The 19,932-nt window shown below is 48.6% G+C and overlaps 1 protein-coding gene across 1 annotated transcript; it reads right to left on the bottom strand.

Moving 5' to 3' along the window:
- Positions 1-11,283: 11,283 nt before the first annotated feature.
- On the bottom strand, positions 11,284-19,822 carry Akr7a2 (aldo-keto reductase family 7, member A2). The gene is given in 7 exon segments (NM_134407.2): positions 11,284-11,617; positions 11,993-12,122; positions 12,626-12,725; positions 12,905-13,001; positions 15,495-15,599; positions 15,762-15,949; positions 19,533-19,822. Coding segments are annotated over 7 exon segments (1,017 nt in total). The 5' UTR covers positions 19,768-19,822; the 3' UTR covers positions 11,284-11,455.
- Positions 19,823-19,932: the final 110 nt, after the last annotated feature.

The following is a 19,932-nucleotide window of genomic DNA, read 5'->3' as shown; positions in this document are numbered from 1 at the left end:
TTGTATAGATGAGTGAATCAATCATTTATTTTCTGTTCTTACATGCATAATAAATCACCCACTCTTAGTTTATGACCCTATTTACTGAGATTAGTGGCCTCATTCCTAACTAGAAGGAATGTTTCCCTTGATCATAAATCTGTCCCAAGCCTATTTCTTTTCCTGGTGCGATTTGCTTGCGACACATCAAGGTTCACAAAACTCTTTTTGCAGCTTTCTTATTCTGCAGGAGGGCTTAAAATTACTCGAATCAATTCAGGAGTTCTATAAAATCATTATCAGGAATCATCAAATCATTTGTTTGTATAAAAAGCATTATTGCATGAAGGCGTATTGGAGACCTGCCCAACAGAGTGAGTAGATACCCAGGGAGCTATAGACAGTGAGGGTTTCCCCACACCGTGCCATATTAATGAGGAATATAACATGGGAAGGCATATCAGCAGCAAGAAGCAATCCTGGAACCAAGTCTCTGGGGTCCAGAGCACACCCTTTGCAGCCATGTGCAAGACAGTGAGCCATCTTGAGGAAACTCACTTGCTTGCCATAGACTTTCCTGCATGGCTCCTGCCAGGCTCCTGCCAGGATCCAAAGCTGGCATGAAGAGAGAGCCACTGGACCCGGCTTGAACATTTGAAACTTTAAAACACCACCCAAAGTGATAGACAAGGCCACATCTACTCCAACAAAGTCATATCTACTAATCCTATTCAAACCACAGCGTATATGTGCATGTGTTTGTGTGCATGTATGTGTGTCCACAGTATATATATGCATACTCATGTGTGCGTATATGTGTGCACATGCATGCACATGTGTGTGCTTCTGCCCACACTGACATACTTGTGTAGATAATCGATACCTTCTTTAATCTCTTCTACCTCAATTTTTTTGAGACAAGGCTTCTCTCCAACTGAACTTCGAGTTCACCATTTCCACTAATTATTAATCCCTCCCTGGTAGTGCTATTCCCCAATGACTAACATTCAACATATGAGCCTGTGAGGCACATTCTTATCCAATCACTGCAAACCAATTCCTGTTATCTCCTTTTTTCTGTTATTGTTCTAGACAGGGTTTTTTCTATGCATCCCTGGCTGGCCTCGAACTCACATATGCCTGCTTCTATCTTCTGAATCCTGGGATTAAAGGTGTGTCCCATCATACTTGGTTATTTCTTTGATCTTGCTCTTGTAACTTTGGTATCTAAGAAAACAGTGTCTTGGGGTTGGGGATTTAGTTCAGTGGTAAATTATGTTTTTTGTGGGTTTTGCCTTTAAAAACATTGTACTTCTAAGTTTCTGCCCAAGAGGCTTTGAGACATAAACCCATTTTTGGTCACCACCCAATAAAGGACTCATATACTTTTAATTGGTTTAATCATCCTGGTTGTTTGTATCTTATGACCTATTATTATTATTATTATTATTATTATTATTACTAGTAGTAGTAGTAGTAGTAGTAGTAGTGAGATAGGGTCTCTGTATGTAGTTCTCTGGCTGCCTTGGAACTCACTACGTAGACCTAGCTGACTTCAGATGCCAGAGATCCACCTGCTTCTGCCTCTGGACTCATGGATTTAAAGCGTGCACCAGCCTGCCCAGCCTCTCACAGGGATTGCTATCCCAAGCAGCACACAAAATTGAGTTTGGGGGTGGGAGTGGTGGCGAACACCTGTAATCCTAGCACTCACAAGACAGAGACAGGCGAATCTCTGTGAGTTCAAGGCCACCCTGGTCTACACAGTGGGCCAGCCATGTCTGCATAGACACTTTGCTGAAGAAGAAGAAGAAGAAGAAGAAGAAGAAGAAGAAGAAGAAGAAGGAGGAGGAGGAGGAGGAGGAGGAGGAGGAGGAGGAGGAGGAGGAGGAGGAGGAGGAGGAGGAAGAGGAGAAGGAGAAGGAGAAGGAGAAGGAGAAGGAGAAGGAGAAGGGGAAGAAGGGGAAGAAGGGGAAGAAGGAGAAGAAGGAGAAGAAGAAGAAGAAGAAGAAGAAGAAGAAGAAGAAGAAGAAGGAGGAGGAGGAGGAGGAGGAGGAGGAGGAGGAGGAGAAGAAAGGGAGAAAAAAGGGAGAAGGAAGAAGAGCAAGAGGGGAAGTATGTTTTCTTAGCCATCGCACTGGTAACTTTTTTTTTTAAAGACTTATTTGTTTATTATGTATACAACATTCTCCCTGCATGTATGCTTGCCTGCCAGAAGAGGGCATCGGATTCTGTTACAGGTGGTTGTGAGCCACCATGTGGTTGCTGGGAATTGAACTCAGAACCTCTGGAAGAGCAGTCAGTGCTCTTAACCACTGAGCCATTCCTCCAGCCCGCATTGTAAATATTACTTTTTTTTTCTTCTTTTTCGGAGCTGGGGACCGAACCCAGGGCCTTGCGATTGCTAGGCAAGTGCTCTACCGCTGAGCTAAATCCCCAACCCTGTAAACATTACTTTTAAAACCAAATATTCTACAATAACCCAATGCTATCTTTTTTTTTTTCTTTTTTTTTTTCGGAGCTGGGGACAGAACCCAGGGCCTTGAGCTTCCTAGGCAAGCGCTCTACCACTGAGCTAAATCCCCAACCCCTAACCCAATGCTATCTTAGTGTTGAGAGACAGTAGGATAATACGGCATCTTTGTTTTCTTGTCCTCAAACCATTGCATTCTGTAAGAGGAACAAAACCGGGGGCTGGAGAGATGGCTCAGCGGTTAAGAGCGCTGACTGCTCTTCCAGAGGTCCTGAGTTCAATTCCCAGCAACCACATGGTGGCTCACATCCATCTATAATCAGGTCTGGTGCCCTCTTCTGGCCTGCAGGTGCATACATGCAGGCAGAAAGCTGTATGATGTATACATAATAAATAAATAAATGTTTTAAAAAAAAAAAAAGAGGAACAAAACCACACAGAGTAGAGTAGAAAGTGAGGTTAGATGTCCGGGGCATTGGTCATGCTGAATGCTAGCAATACCGTGATTTGCCAGCCAAGTCTGCCAGAGCATATTAAAATAGAATAGTGCCACAAATATCTTTGATTAACTGATTCTAAATTAATAATAGACCACTGAGTGTTCAGAAATCCTTTATTGTTACCAAATTTTCATGACCCCCATATTCATTCCTGCTAGCCTACATCATTTTTTTTTCTTTTTCTTTTTCTTTCTTTCTTTTTTTTTGGAGCTGGGGACCGAACCCAGGGCCTTGCGCTTGCTAGGCACTGAGCTAAATCCCCAACCCCTACATCATTTTTTTTAAAGATTTATTTTATGTGTATGAATGTGCACCTGCAGGCCAGAAGAGGGCATCAGAACTCATTACAGATGGTTGTGAGTCACCATGTGGTTGCTGGGAGTTGAACTCCGGACCTCTGGAAGAGCAGTCAGTGCTCTTAACCTCTGAACCATTTCTCCAACTCCAACCCCGAGTTCTTAGAGCTGTGTGTGTCATGGACCTGTTGGACCTTTCACAGGGGTCCTCTAAGGCGGGTAGAAAACACAGATATTTAAACTATGATTCATAACAGTGGCAGCATAACGGTTACAAAGTAGCAATGGGAATAATTTTATGGCTGGCAGTCACCATGAGGAACTGTATTAAGGGTCACAGCATTAGGAAGGTTGAGAACCACTGCCTAGTATGTGTGTGGCCCTGGGTTCCACCCCTAACACTGAAGACTTTAAACCTTGGTTCTTAGTTTCTGAAGTCCCTTGTCTCTTCTCTGATTCTGCAAGCTTGTTCCTAGGCATTTATTTACCTCAGGCCACTGAGGACCTTTCTGAGTGCCCTGGTTCTGATTTACTGAAGCTGAGTGGGGAAGGTTTAACAATTCCACTCTTCCAAATTTATCCACCTCCTCCCAAAAAAAAAATCTTTAGGAAGCCAGCTATCAGCTGAGGTTTAGAAGAGAGAGTCACTTGAACTCAGAATTAGAGGCCAGCATGGGCACTTTAGTGAGACCCAGAGTCTAAAACACTCCTTCAGGGTGGGTGCTGCTTCAGCTAGTAGAGGCTCCTGCACCAAGCCTGACAGCCCGTGCCAATCACTGGTATTCACGATGTAGCACCAGAGAATGGACACTTGCAGCTTATTCTCTGACCTCCACTCCAGTCTTAAGGCATGTACCGTGCAGCTAAATAAATAAACAAATAAATTAGAAATAGAGAGATTTCTCAGCAGCTAAGAGCACCTGCACCTCTTGTGGAGGACTGGGGTGTGATCAAACGTCTAACTTCAGTTCCAAGGGATATGATGCTGGGGATTTGATTCGTGTTTACATGGGAATCCGCATGTCTGGTGTGGGTCCCTGGCAACAGTTTGGTTTTTGACTGGCCGATAAAGAGCCAGAGGCCAATGGTTGGGCAGAGGGACAGAGGCAGGACTTCTAGGAATCTCAGGCAAGAAAAACAGGGGAGTGGGGGAGGGAGAGAGAGAGAGAGAGAGAGAGAGAGAGAGAAGAGAGAGAGAAAGAGAGAGAGAGAGAGAGACTGACTGCCATTAGGAAGGGCAGAAGATGGACCACAAGAGAGAGAGAGAGAGAGAGAGAGAGAGAGAGAGAGAGAGAGAGAGAGAGAGACTGCCATTAGGAAGGGCAGAAGATGGACCACAAGAGAGAGAGAGAGAGAGAGAGAGAGAGAGAGAGAGAGAGAGAGAGAGAGAGAGTGTGTGCCATTAGGAAGGGCAGAAGATGGACCACAAGGGAAGAGGTGTAGGAGGGAGAGATCTCCGGCATGTAAAAAACCTGGGAAAATAGCCCTGGGGCCCACCCCCTCTGGAATAGCAGAGATGAAATACAGATTTAACAAGTACTAACTCAAGAATATTGGAGGGGAGTGTGTGAGGCACATGGAAGCTCGTGACCCAGCCGTTGAGCCAGTTAAGACATATCAAAATAGAAAGGTTATGTGTGTGTGTCTTTCCTGGCAGGTGTCAGCGAGAAGTGCGATCACCTGCCAGGAGCTCGGAGCGGTTTATCAGATAACCACGGCAATACGATGTCCTCTTCTGAATGCCTCAGCACTAGGTACACACACATATATACAATACACATAAAGTAAACAGTCCTGGTCTTCATGGCACACACCTTTAATCCCAGCACTTGGAAGGCAGAGACAGGTAGCTGTCTGAGTTCAAGGCCAGCTTGGTCTACATGGTCAGTTCCAGGTCAGTAGGGGACTATGACACCCTGTTTCCAAAAGCCTACAAGCAAAGAAAAACAAAAATCCCCAAAATATTTAAAAATTACTTGAGGGCTGGCGAGATGGCCCAGAGAGTGAGGGACCTTGCCGTGCAAATTTAACAACCTGAGCTGGGTCCCTGAGACCCAGGGGGAAGGAGAGAACTGATTTCACAAAGTTGTTTGAAAACCTCTGCACGCATACAGTGACACACACACACACACACACACTAATAAATTTATTTTTTTAATCCCTTAAGGGGTGAGTTATGGCTTGGATTTTGTCTTGACCGTAGGCTTGTCCCTGTTCCTGAGCTGCAGTGACTGGCAGATGAAAGTCCCCCCTGATGGGACTTGTATCGGAAAATGCTACTCACTGTGAGAAAATGCTTGGGCAACTGTCAGCAGATGCCATTGTCTGAGCATCTGTCGAACTGGCTAATCAACCAGGGGAGTTTAAAATAACTCGAGTCAAAGAGAGTGGCCAGGTATTGTGACATATGTCTGAAGTCACAGCACGGAGGAGGCTGTGGTGGTTTGAAGATGCTTGGTCCAGGGAGTGGCACTATTACATGTGGCCTTGCTGGAGTAGGTGTGGCCTTGTTGGAGGAAGTGTGTCACTGTGGGGATGGGCTTTGAGACCTTCCTCCTAGCCATGTGGCAGCCAGTCTTCTCTGAACAAGATGTGGAACTCTCAGCTCCACGCCAGCCTGGACGCTGCCACGCTCCCGTCTTGATGATAATGGACTGACCCTCTGAACCTACACCAGCCCCAATGAAGTGCCCCAATAAGAGCTACTTTGGGGCTGGAGAGATGGCTCGGTGGTTAAGAGCACTGACTGCTCTTCCAGAGGTCCTGAGTTCAAATCCCAGCAACCACATGGTGCCTCACAACCATCTGTAATGGGATCCGATGCCCTCTTTTGGTGTGTCAGAAGATAGTAGCAGTGTACTTATCTATAATAAATAAATCTTTTAAAAAAAGCTGCTTTGATTATAGTTGTTGGTTTCCATGGAGAGTGTCTCTTTTGGGGAAGGAGGGAAGACAGGGTTTCTCTCTGTAGCTCTGGCTTTCCTGGAACTGGATGTGTAGACCAAGCTGGCCTTGGACAGGGATCTACCTGTCTTGGCCTCCGGAATGAGTGCTGGGATTAAAGGCACGCGCCACCATGACTGGTTGGTGTAAAGTGTCTTAACCCTCTGAGTCATCTTGATGGCCCAAGAAAAGCTTTTAATTGGCCCTGATGTAACACCTAAGGTAGCCCAGGAGCGTCTGCCGACTGACTCAAGCGGTAGCCTGGGCAGTCTGTTTACACCCTGAGAAGCAACGTGTGGGCCAGCGATAGCTATTTCACTGGAGCTAAGTACAGACTTTATTTTATTTTATTTTATATTTTATTTTATTTTATTTTATTTTGGTTTAGTCACAGCCACTCCTCTTAGGCTCAATTAGAGTCATCGAGGCTAACTGAACCAATCACTGACTGGCTTCACAGCATCAGCACCAGTGCTGGGGTGATCAGCTATATCACCGAAGTAAGGGCTTCCCCCTCTAGTGGAAATGGCTGTAGGCTCATCTGGAGTTCCTGAGGCTTGTAACACGTCTGCTACAAACAGCCTGGGTTGGGCTGCATCTTGAGGAGCTGGAGCAATCAGCCAAGATCTTTCTAGTGGTTGTTTTTTTTTTTTTTTAATTTTTTATTTACATTTCAAATGTTGTCCCCTTCCTGGTCCCCTTTCCACGAGCCCCCCATCCTATCCCCTTCCACTCTGCCTCTAACAGGGTGCTCCCCCACTTACTCATCCATTCCCACCTCACTCCTCCGTGTACTACCACCACCAGACTCCGGTAGGCTGTTCACACATTTGCTCCAGGCAGCAGGAAGAATATAACATTACTAATTAGGGAACAAAAGCATTCAACCCTAACATCTTCGCTTATTTAAAGAAAAATGAGGGGTTGGGGATTTAGCTCAGTGGTAGAGCGCTTGCCTAGGAAGCGCAAGGCCCTGGGTTCGGTCCCCAGCTCCGGAAAAAAAAGAAAAGAAAAAAAAAAAAAAAAAAAAGGAGGTCTTACGGGCTGGAGAGATGGCTCAATGGTTAAGAGCATTGACTGCTCTTCCAGAGGTCCTGAGTTCAAATCCCAGCAACCATCGGGTGGTGGCCCACAACCATCTGTAATGGGATCCGATGCCCTCTTCTGGTGTGTCTGAAGACAGCTACAGAGTGCTCATATACATAAAATAAATAAATAAATCTTAAAAAAAAAAGAGGAGGGCTTACAATGTAAATAACTTATTTTTATACTTTCATAGTTAAATTAAAAACATTTTTTGGGGTGTGGTGGTGCACATCTTTAGTCCCAGCACTCAGGAGGCTGAGGCTGGTGTTATCTACACGAGTTCAGGGCCAGGACAGCTAGGGCTGTTACCCAGAGAAATACTGTCTTGAAAAACCTACATAAACCATTAAACAAATACAATTAAAACTCGCATGTGGGGGGTTGGGGATTTAGCTCAGTGGTAGAGCGCTTGCCTAGCAAGCGCAAGGCCCTAGGTTCGGTCCCCAGCTCCGAAAAAAAGAACAAAAAAAAAAAAAAAAAAAAAAAAAACCCAAAAACTCGCATGTGTATAAGTTTTGTCTACATGGCTGGGACCTGCTGAAGCCAAGAGGGTGTGAGACTTCTTTTGGAGGTAGAGTGATAGACGTTTGGGAACCACCATCTGGGTGCTGGAAATCAAGCTCAAGTCCTCTACAAGAGCAGCAAATGCTCTTTTTTCCCCCCAATATATATGTCTTTTATTGTCCCCCAAAGAGCCCACATTGTCCTTATGATCAGGATCTTGTTTCTGGAGCCAGGAAACTGAGGTCTCACTTGTCAGCCTGATGCACAGTTCCCTTCTCAGACACATGAACGCCATCCTGATAGCCTTGTTTCTAACTGTTGTGGCTTGCTGAATCAGAGCCGCCAAATTTGGAACAAGTTCAATATCAATTCCTTCAAGGACTGATTCATCCTCCTGGGCTTGAGAGACAGTACAAGCGACACCTGTCCTCATCCGAACCCTGAGGATGAATTTTTCACCAAAGAAATTTCAGATTTCAACCAAAGACCTGTTCTGAATAACGACGTTGATGGGGAAGTGGGCACACACAGACCTCATCTTGTAACAGAAGCCCAGTGTCACACCCTTGATCGTGTTCTGAACATGAGTGCCCATGATTCTGACAGTGGCCAGTTCCTTCCTGTTACCCCACCACTTGTCAACATGGAGCCTTTTCTTTTTTTCTTTCCAAGGAGATTCAGCTTTACATAGATGTGATTGAAGTCCCCCCGTAGAGTCCCCCTGGGGCCCTTCACAATGACTGTGCACCCCTTCTGAGTGATGTGGACATTTTCTGGAATGTTGAGTCTGATTGCTGAGAAGGGTCTTCATTCTCACACTAGATGGGGATACAGGAAGTGCTCTTAACCACTGAACCATCCCTCCACACCAAGCCCCAATACTTGGCACTGGGATTTTGTAGTTGTTTTTTCGTCTTTTATTTTTGAGATAGGCTTTCTCTGTGTTCACAGCCCTGGCTGCCCTAGCCTTTGCTCTGCAGTCAGGGCTAGCCTCAAACTCAGAGAGATCTGCCTGCCTCTGGAGTGCTGGGATTGAAGATTGAAGGGGTGTGGCACCAACCCAGCTTACACAGCAATGTTCTGGTAGTGCTTAAGCCCCGCTTTGGGTCTCAAGTAGAGATGGTCTCACTTGTAGCTCACGATGGCCCAGAGCTATGAAGCCCAGGCTGGTCTCGAAACCATCACCACCGTGTTGAAAAACAAACCTAGCCATTCATGTGAGAATGTGGTTTGTTTTTTTCTTTAAAGATTCATTTATTATATATAAGTACACTGTAGCTGTCTTCAGACACACCAGAAGAGGGCATCAGATCTCATTACAGATGGTTGTGAGCCACCATGTGGTTGCTGGGATTTGAACTCAGGACCTCTGGAAGAGCAGCCTGTGCTCTTAACCGCTGAGCCATCTCTCCAGCCCGAGGAGAATCTGTGTTTTGAGACTGGCTATGTAGCCCAAGCTAACCTTAGACTTACGATTCTCCTTTCTCAGCGTCCTGAGTCCAGGGACTACTGCAGGACGCTGACTGGCATGGACAGCTGGATTTTAATGGACAGCACCCTGACCCTTCTTATTGTTTTAACTACCATATTAAACAACTTGATTCTGGGTTGACTTACTGTGCGTTGAAGCTGGTAACACCAGTCCAGTGGGAGGGGCTTGTGCTTCTGTTACAGATCAGGACACTGGATGGTGTCTGAGCGTAAACAGACCTGTCTACAAGGTTCCTCCTGTAACAGTCCCTTGGTGGCTTCATCTGGACTCCCACAGTGAGCCTCTTGCCACTTCCCAGGGCCTAAGTGCTGGTTGCTGCCAGATGCTCAGCTGTTGCTACCTTGAGCAAACCCCATGCTAGAGTTCAGCTCCCATGGGAAGGGGCGAGCAGCAACTGCCAGCCCTGGAACTTCTCCTCTCCAGCCCTTGGGCCTCAAATCTGTACAAGCAAGGGATATTTGGGAGGAAAATGGAGATGCGATTGCTTGCACTAGTTAGCTTTCAGTTGCTATGACAACATGCCAGAGACAAACCGGTAAAGGGCACAAGGGTTAATTTTGGCTCATGGCTTCAGCTTTTGCTTTGGGCCTACAGTGGATCCGAGAATATGGTGCAGACATAACCCCAGTGACTCACTTCCCTAAGCAGGCCTGCCTCTCAAGAGCAGCAAAAACTGGGGACCAAGACCCAGAGTCAAAGCTGTGGACCCAAGGGATGGCAAGATTAGAGGCTTCCACTAAGACTAAAGCCACTTGGAGATTACAAGTGTTAAAAATATTCCACAAGGCACAGCAGAGGCTGTGGTGGTCAAGCAAGAGAACTACTTGAATTCAAAATTTTTAGGACAATGTACATAAAAATAAATAAATCATTAAAAGAAGATAAAAAAGGGAAAAGCTCTAGTCTGGGTCAGATTACCCAACATGTGAGCATGAAACCCTGGGTTTGAGTCTCAGTGCTTAAACCAGGCAGAAGTCTGTCCCTCTAGCTGGGACAGAGGATCAGAAGTTCGAGGTCATTCGCAGCTACCTAGCAAATTTGAGGCCAGCTTGGACTACTTGAGACCCTCTTTCAAGGCAAAGTGACAGAACCAAGTCTACAGAATCCTGATAAACATTTACCATACTCACGGTGACTTTAAATTATATGTTCTACTTCTGAGTATTTAGTAAGATGATTCGGAAGGAGAGACTCAAAAGAATGTCTTCTAAATTTATGTTTGTTTTTGAGAAGTCTCATTAAGAATTCCAGACTAGGGCTGGAGAGATGGCTCAGTGGTTAAGAACACCCGACTGTTCTTCCAGAGGTCATGAGTTCAATTCCCAGCAACCACATGGTGGCTCACAACCATCTGTAAAGAGATCTGATGCCCTCTTCTGGTGTATCTGAAGACAGCTACAGTGTACTTATATATAATAAATGAGTAAATAAAAAAAAAAATTAAAAAAAAAAGAAAAAAAATCATAAATGACCATGGCTTCTGATGGGAAAACAGCTGTAGAAGTAAGTAGACCATCACAGGGGAAACAAGATCCAGCAGGTTGGGCTGGAGAGATGGTTCAGTGGTTAAGAGCACTGACTGCTCATCCAGAGGTCCTGAGTTCAAATTCCAGCAACCACATGGTGGCTCACAACCATCTGTAAAGAGATCTGATGCCCTCTTCTGATGTATCTGAAGACAGCTACAGTGTACTTATATATAATAAAATAAATCTTTAAAAAAAAAAAAAGAATTCCAGACTAGCCTGGAATTCGCTGCATAGATCAGTGTTGACCTCACACGTGGGACAAACCTCCTCCCCTCAGCTCCCTGACTGCTGGAATTAGCAGGTGTGCATACCCACGCCCACCTCATTCTGTCACATGAGGGTGCGGCTGCATCAGGACATGGTTAGGAGACCCTCCCCATTTGTGCTCTCTGAAGCCCTAGCTCCTGGGTCCACCCTTTCTTGTGGGTCCCAGGCAGGGTGGAGGGAGCTGGTGTTGGGCTGCAGGGGAGAGAGTCTGAGGTTCAGTCCGGCTGCAGCTAGGTCGGACGCCTGCTTTATTCAGACGGGAAAAGAGCAGGGAGTGGATGGAGACCAGCAGAAAAGACCACACTAGGTCAGCACTGGGCAAGGAGTGGCCAGGGTGTGACTCTAAGAGTTGGCAGAAAAGCCCTGGCGTCTTGAGTCACGACAGTCTATCTGAAGTAGTTGGGACACTCGTGGGCGACCACGTTCCAGGCTTGGTTAAAGGCCTCCACGACAGCGGGCTCCAGGGGACCTTCCTCAGTGGCCGCCAAGTTCTGCTCCAGCTGCTCCAGGCTGGACATGCCCAAGATGACTGCGTCCCCTCGGGTGCCCTGCAATGGAAGACAGCCACATCTCAGCACCCTCTGCTCATTGGTGGCTCCTCTCACATGCCCCTCCTTGCCCATCCCCTGGTAAGATCTGGGATCTTTGTGTATTTCTGTCCTGAACACCCGGGAAGAGCTGAGGGCACCTTTGCTAGCTGAACATAGGTGACTCTGTTCTCCTTACGCGAGTTCTTCCCTAAGGAGACTAAAGTGAAAACCTTCCCTGTCTATAACACACTTGTCTCCTGCCCGTCCAGCAAGCACTGTGCACAGCTCCCAAATCAGCTCCCTAGCCCTGGAGGAGGCGTTCTCTCTAGAAGTCACTGCAAGGCAAGTCTGGCTCTCCCAAAGGGGCGGAGGCCGAGCTCACGGTCGGGTTACCTGGAGCTGTGAGTGATGGTACATCCAGCGCAGGGCAGCCGAGGTCATGCTGGGGGCACTGGTGCCATAGGTGGTCTTCAGGGCCTTTTCTACCAGGGCGATGGCCTCAAAGTGGTGTTCCTTCCAGAAGCTAAGTGAATTGGGAGAGTGGCTTGGGCTGAGAATCTCCAGTCACACCGGGAGCTGAAGCAAAAGAGCCTACCAAGGCACTGCCCCCCATTCTGTGGCATAGAAGGAGCTGTACCCAAAGAGAGCTGCTTCTCCTTATAGGGTACCAGGAGCTTCTGGGGGTGCCCATTGCTGGCTAGATGTGGAAACTCCTGTCTTCTGTTTACCTTAAAGCCAGACTTGGCCCCAGGGCCCAAAGCCTCTACCCACGGTCCTCTCTCTTTCCCCCACAGCAGGGCAACTCTCAGAGTAGCAAAGACTTTTAGGTCTTGAGGTGGAAGTGGGACTTCCTCATTTTCTTATGTAGGAAGAAGGAAATAAGACACCCCGGGATTTGCTATTTCTTATAGGAATCATTAAACAGAAAAGGGAGGCAGTAGTGGTGGTTTCTGTCCCTAGAAGCAGAGAAGAACCTATGAGGTAACGGGAACTTCCCGCTCTACCCAGCCTGACACCGCAGCTCACCGGTTCCTGTAGGTCTCAGACCAGCTATTCCCAAAGAAGCGGCCCTCGGGCTGTTTCCCATCCTTGTCTTCATATCTGTATTTGCCAGTCAGCAGGCCTCCTGTGGGAAGGCTGCAGTGAGATCCTGGCCCGGGCTACTCCCAGACGCTGTTAGATCCCACTCAGCTCTGAACTGGAGAGATGGGAGCCTAGAAAAGGCGTCTGCTAGGGCAGCAAACCGTAGAGTCAGGCTGGGCTTGCCCTCCCTCCCATAGGGCAGGTCCCCATGGCAGCTCATACCAGCCAAAGGGTTGTAGGCATAGAACCTCAGTCCGAAGTATCTGAGGCAGGGGAGGAGCTCAGTCTCCACCTGCCGGGTGGTGGCGTTGTACATGCCCTGCAGGGAAGGAGAGGGGCCTGTTGCAAAGTGCAGATGAATCAAGGGAAGGGATCCAGCCTTCCTCTTTTTAAAAATGATTCTTTGGAAGCCGTTCTTTCAAAGATGGGTTTTGGTAAACTGGTCAGGCTGTTGTTAAACTCTCTGACTCAACTGATCCTCCTGCCTCAACCTCCCCAGTAGCTGGGATGTAGAGCCTGTACCCTGGTTCTGCTGGCCCTTCCGCCACCTTTTTTTCCTTTTTTTTTCCCCAGAGCTGGGGACGGAACCCAGGGCCTTGCGCTTGCTAGGCAAGCGCTCTACCACTGAGCTAAATCCCCAACCCTTCTTCCTCCACTTTTTAAATTATATTTACTTTTGTGTGTCTGTGCATGTGTTTGGGTGCAGGGGCCAGAGGAGGATGTACAATGTCCTGTTCCATTTCCGTGAGACAGGGTCTCTCGCTGAGTCTGGAGTTGGGTGATCCCCGTCTCTTGCTTTCCACAGAACTGGGTGCCAGGTGCACATAGGCACACGTGGCTCTGTGTGTGTGAATTCTGAGGTGAGAATTCAGGCCCCTGGGGTCGTACAGTATGCATTTTTACCTAATAGGCCTGGGTTTTGTTTTTTGAAACAGTCTTGCTCTATAGCCCGGGTTCGCTTTGAACTTAGTGAGCCTCCTGCCTCAGCCTTCCGAGTGCTGGCTTGCCTGTGTGCAACACCATGCCCAGTTTTGCAATCTCCTATTCTGAATACTCTAAATTGACACCATCCCAGGGTCAGTTACGTCTAAAATCTCAAGTCGGGGCAGGGCGTCGGGCGCAGGGAAGGGAAGCTGGCTAGGATTACCAGCTACAGCTATCTCCAGTCTCCTCTACAGGCTGAATGCTGAATTGACAACCATTTAAAAGTTTAGCGTCCTTCCTTTCCACCCGGGCAGCCATCTTCCAGGAACTGGCCAAAATGACGAACACAAAAGGAAAGGGGAGAGGTACTCGGTACATGTTCTCTAGGCCTTTTAGGAAACATGGAGTCATTCCTTTGGCCACATACATGCGAATCTACAAGAAGGGTGATATTGCAGACATCAAGGGAATGGGCACTGTTCAAAAAGGAATGCCCCGTAAGTGTTACCACGGCAAAACCGGAAGAGTCTACAATGTCACCCAGCATGCCGTGGGCATCATTGTAAACAAGCAAGTTAAAGGCAAGATTCTGGCCAAGAGGATCAGTGTGCGGATTGAGCACATCGAGCACTCGAAGAGCAGAGACGGCTTCCTGAAGCGGGTGAAGGAGAAGGATCAGAAGAAAAAGGAAGCCAAAGAGAAGGGCACCTGGGTTCAGCTGAAGCCGCCAGCCTGCGCCACCCAGAGAAGCCCACTTTGTGAAGACTAACGGGAAGGAGCCTGACCTGCTGGAGCCCATTCCATAGGGATTCATGGCCTAATGCACACAAAGGAAATAAAGGACCTGGACTGCACAAAAAAAAAAAAAAAAAAAAAAAAAAAAAGTTCAGCAAATTCTCTGCTTCCAAGAGGTGTAATAATAAAATCCAAAATACAGGCAGCAGGCTGAGGTATCACTCAGTGATAGCACAGTCAGGTCTTAGGGTCAGTCAGTCACCAGAACCACAAAATAAACCACAGCAACACAGGTCCACAGGGAGCCCTGGGGAAGGTGGGCTCTAAGGAGGAGGGGCTCAGTGCGGGAAGGCAACGGTGGAAACAACGGAAAAGCTGTTTTTCAGTCTATCTAAGGTAGCCTTCAGGATGCAGGGTAGTTTCCTAGAACTCTTTTGACCATGAAGAAATCACTGTAGAAGGCAGTGATTGTTTTCTGTTATCTGTAGGGTTGCCCCCCCCTCCCCAGGAGCTTTTATAGCCTGGTTACTGAGTACTGCAAACAGTTCACAATAAGGGTTAAAGCTGCAGGGGTGTGGCGTTTTCCTTCAGGGAACACATAGATTAGGTTAGGGGCTTTGGTATGTGTGTTCTGCCCCCAAAACCCTTTTGTCAATGATGAATAAACACACTTATGCATGGTGGCTGTTTGAGGCTTCCTGGGAGGTCCTCTTGCTTCAGAGCTTGATCACACCTTGGCCTGACCCTCTTTCTTCCATTAGTCTGCTTAATTTACAACACTCACAGGTGAAGGTGTGGTTCAGAGACTGGAGGGAGTGGGGTGGGGCGGGGTGGCGGTGGCGGTGGTGGTGATGGATCCTGAGGGGATTCCCAGAAAAGAGCCTTCTAGGCCAAAGCTGAGCCCTTCTTTCAGGGTGCGGAGAGGTGGTATGCTCTAGGCGGAGGTGCAGGATGGGAGGAAGGGAACCCGATGTGTGCTCACACAGCAAGCAAACAGGCACACCAGCCATGCTGGTAAGAGACGAGGTGGTACCTGCTTCCAAGTGGGGAGTGCCCGCTATGAGGAGGGTGAAAGGTCCAAAGCACAAGCAAACTCAGGATCAATTGAACCCCGAGCGAGGCCCGGTGGCCCTAGCACAGCAAGTCCCCTCACCTGGTACACAGTTGGCAGGATCCAGCCGTTGCTTTTACAGAGGGTATAGATCTCAGCTACCTCCCAGGAGGCATAGTTGGACAAGCCAAGCTCCACAAACTTGCCCTGCAGGGGGGAGGACTCATTACAACTCGGCTCAGCCCACAGAACCAGGAAGACTGACCTGGTGAGGAACCTGGAGTCTGTGCCCAGAGAGCCTTGCTGTCTTGGCAGACTCAGGGAGAGAAGCGTAGTGATCTCCCCTCTGCACTCAGGGCCCTCCCTCACCTCCTGATGCAGCTGTTGGCAGGCCTGCAGGGTCTCCACGATAGGAGTGCCGTGGTCAGGAGCGTGTAAGTAGAAGAGGTCCACCCGGGGACACTGCAGCCGCTTCAATGACGTCTCTAATTGGGACCGGACACTGTCAGGCTTCAGCGACTTCCCGTCCCAAGGGTTGGCCTTGGTGGCAATTTTCACTGGCAGGAAAATTACAATGATTGAGATTTGTTAGAAGGCTGGGCATGGTCACACACGACTTTAATCCTAGGACTCGGGAGGCAGAGGCGAGAGATCTCTGAGTTCAAGGCCAGCCTGGTCTACTGGGTGAGTTCCAAGATGGCCAGGACCACACAGAGAAACCCTGCCTTAGAAAAAAAAAAATGAACAAACACAAAAAAGAAGGGAGAAAAGGATTTAGTCACTGGCTTAACTTAGCTGCTATTTCCTAATTTGTAAAATGAGGTCGCAGCAATGGATCTGCTCTCCCATGGGAGGCACAGGACTACCTTTCTTTTCTCTTTAATTCCAGGTAGAAGGCTGGAGAGATGGCTCAGTGGTTAAGAGCACCGACTGCTCTCCCAGAGGTCCTGAGTTCAAATCCCAGCTCACACGGTGGCTCACAACCATCTGTAATGGGATCTGACGCCCTCTTCCGCAGACACGCACACAGATAGTAAGCACTCACGTGCATAAAATACATAAAGGAATCTTAAAATTCTAGGGAGTTTTTAAATCTTTCTGACTTTTTTTTTTATCTTTATTAACTTGAGTATTTCTTATTTACATTTCGATTGTTATTCCCCTTCCCGGTTTCCGGGCCAACATCCCCCAACCCCTCCCCCTCCCCTTCTATGTGAGCTTCCCCTCCCCATCCTCCCCCCATTGCCGCCCTCCCCCCAACAATCACGTTCACTGGGGGTTCAGTCTTGGCAGGACCAAGGGCTTCCCCTTCCACTGGTGCTCTTACTAGGCTATTCATTGTTACCTATGAGGTTAGAGTCTCAGGGTCAGTCCATGTATAGTCTTTGGGTAGTGGCTTAGTCCCTGGTCTTTCTGACTTTTACATGTCGACAGTCATGCTATCTGCGAACTGAGGGAAATTTAAAAATAATTTTTATTTAGGAGTACAAAATAGGGGCAGTAGAGATGGCTCGGCAGCTAAAAGCACTTGTTCTTGCAGAGGACCTAGGCTGGGTTCCCAGCACCCACATGGCAGTGTACAACCACCCATCACTTTAGTTCCAGAGGATCCAATACCCTCTTTGGGTACAAGGCACACACGTGGTACGCATCCACATATGCAGGCAAAACCCTTGTCCACATATAATAAAAACATACGCCTTTATTTTTTAAAAAAGATTTATTTTATTCATATGAGTACACTGTAGACACTTCAGACACACCAGAAGAGGGCATCAGATCCTATTACAGATGGTTGTGAGCCACCATGTGGTTGCTGGGAATTGAACTGAAGACCTCAGGAAGAGCAGTCAGTGCTCTTAACCGCTGAGCCATCTCTCCAGCCCAACATATGTCTTTAAAAGCTAAGAATTTTTTTTTTAAATGAGAAAGTACCTACATAGACATTAAAAGAACACATGTTGGCTGGTAAGCTGTCTCAGCAGATAAAGGTGCTCGCCCACCATAGAGGGCTACATTTTTAATTAAGAGCATATACATGGCAGGGCAGGCAGCGTGGACCTGAGACATGAATGCGCAGACTCCGTGGTGCTCAAACACCATCTCGGACCTTGGACTTGATGTTCCTAGGTATTGTCAGGATGCCGTGGGCCAATTAATTGGTTCCTCACCACAGAATGGAGATAGGGACTGGGAAGATGGCTCAGCAGTTCAGAGCACTGGCTCTGAGTCCAATTCCCAGCAACCTCACAGTGGTTCACAACCGTCTGGGATCTGGCGCCCTCTTCTGGCACGTGGGTGTACATGCAGCAGAGCACTCATAAGTTAAATAAGAAAATAAAGACGAGATGGAACTCAAGGGGCCAGGCCTGAAAGCCGGGAGACCCTTAGAGACTATGTAGGAATTTAGGCAGGAGGGGCTGGGGAGAGATGGCTCAGTGGTTTAGAGAACTTACTGTTCTTGCAGAGTATACAGAGGGTTCCCAGAACCACACACATTGGCTTACAATCATGTGTAACTACGGTTCCAGGGTAATCAGTACCCTCTCCTAGCCTCTGTGGACACACACATATATGCAGGTAAAATAAATCTTAAAAGCGAGAATATTTAGGGAAGTGACAGAAGGGCCTCAATGTGTTCTATAGAAGCCATCAATCTTAACCAGAATCTGGGAATCCTGTACATTCAACCGTACTGGAGCTATTCCTCCCGGCTCCACACTGTTTCTTTCCAGATAATCAACTACCTGGACTGATGGATGGACGGATAGATGGATGGATGCTGGCAAGGACAAGGGGAGCCCTCTGACCCCACAGGATAATGGCCAGACCCTAGCGTCTCCCTACAACACCGGCCCCGAAGCGTTCTTTTTGTAAACTTTCGCTACAGGTAAAACCTGAGGACTTTGGCCCAGTGAGTCCTCAAACCCAAAGCAGGACTGGGCTAAAGAAGAGGGTTTGGGAGGAGAAAAAACAAAATGTTTTTTATCAAGAGAGTCATCCAGGAGAACTGACTCTATCTACTGCGTTCAGTTGAGAGATCTGCACATTTAAGTCCCTCTATCTCTACCCCATTGTGAGTCTAACGTACCCTCTGCACAGGAACCGGGGAACCTCAGGACGGGGGGCGGGTGTAGGGGGGGGGAGTGAAGCCTCTTTATCTATCGGGCACCCTCCTGATACTCTACAAGTTTCAAGCAAATGAAGGACGGTTCCCCTCCCCTTCCACCACGGGACATGCGACGTGCGCCGCTAATCACCCTGCCCCACACATGCATTCCGCACCGCTCTCGAACTCTATCTTCCAACAGCTAAGACTTCAAGCCCGTGGTGCACCTTTCTCTTGCTCTCTCCACTCTGCACAGTGATACCTACACTGTGAGTCCATCCTCAGTGCTCTGACTTTTGCCTACTGCTCTCCCCGGAGCCTCCCCAACCGAAGTTCCTTTCTGCACTCCTCAGCAATCACGATTTCAGTCTTCCCCGTCAGACTTTTAACTCTCCGTGGAGAAATCACTTCTCCCACTGTAGCCTACAGAGAGCTACAGAGTTTGCCATTGTAAGACCTGGCACAGAGAGTGGGCGCAAAGGTCGAAATGCCCTCTCCTGATTCCTCCTTTCCACCCCTGCTCCTAGCTGGGCCCCAGGCATTGTTGCCACAGGTCTCCTTGAGATTCACAGGTACTGTCAACAGCACGGGACAAAGTCTAGTCCTAGTCCGGATCAAAGACCGGAATGTAAGCGTGCTCCTGGAGCGCAGGGGTGGTGAGGGCAAGAGGGGATGACACGAACACGAAGCCTGGTGGGGGCGGGGGTTGGGGTGGTAGGAGGGAAGGCTATGGGCAACTGTTGGTTGGAAGGGGGGACTGCGGTAGGAAGTAAAGAGTCAGAGCAGGCTCAACAGAAGGGAGTTCCACGCACCCGCCCCGTAGCTGCAACTCTAGAAGCTTCTAAGGAGAGGCGGGACAAAGTTCAGTTAATTAGTTCAGGACTCCAGTAGCCTTGGGAGCTCGGGGTAGACAAGGCTGTGGACACCGGAGCTTAGGAAACTTCTGGGTGCAGACCCTGGCCGGTGCACGCCGGGTGCGAGCACTGGCTCGGCTCTACTCTGTGCGGGGGAAGACCGGGTGCAGCGGTTACCTGTGCAGTCGCCGCTGCCCAGCCCGAGCCCCAGGCTGCCCAGGATGCTTTCGGACTGGCCGTCGCAATACATGAAGGCCGTGTCCAGCTCGTTGAGGCCGCGCTCCAGGAAGGCGCGTACGGTCGCAGCGCTAGCACTCGCATCCATGCGGCGCCCCATCTCCATGGTGCCCAGCACCGTACCGGGCCGGAGAGGGGCGCCAGAGACGGCGCGGGGTGCCGGAGACCGGGACATGGCGAGAGGACGCGCGACCGAAGGCCCAGAGCGCCACGCGCAGCGTACAGCAGCGCGGCTCACCGCTCGGGACACTGCACGCAACATGAAGACTGCGCTTGCGCGCTCGAAGCCTCAAGCTCCGCCCACAGCGCGGGGTGGGCGGGGCGTCGCAGAGGTCAGCTG

The sequence above is a fragment of the Rattus norvegicus genome, chromosome 5 (assembly GCF_021556685.1).
Source record: "Rattus norvegicus strain SHRSP/BbbUtx chromosome 5, alternate assembly SHRSP_T2T, whole genome shotgun sequence".
Classification (NCBI taxonomy): Eukaryota; Metazoa; Chordata; class Mammalia; order Rodentia; family Muridae; genus Rattus; species Rattus norvegicus.
Note: the sequence above shows the minus strand (reverse complement) of the source record. Positions and strands in the feature narration are given on the sequence as shown.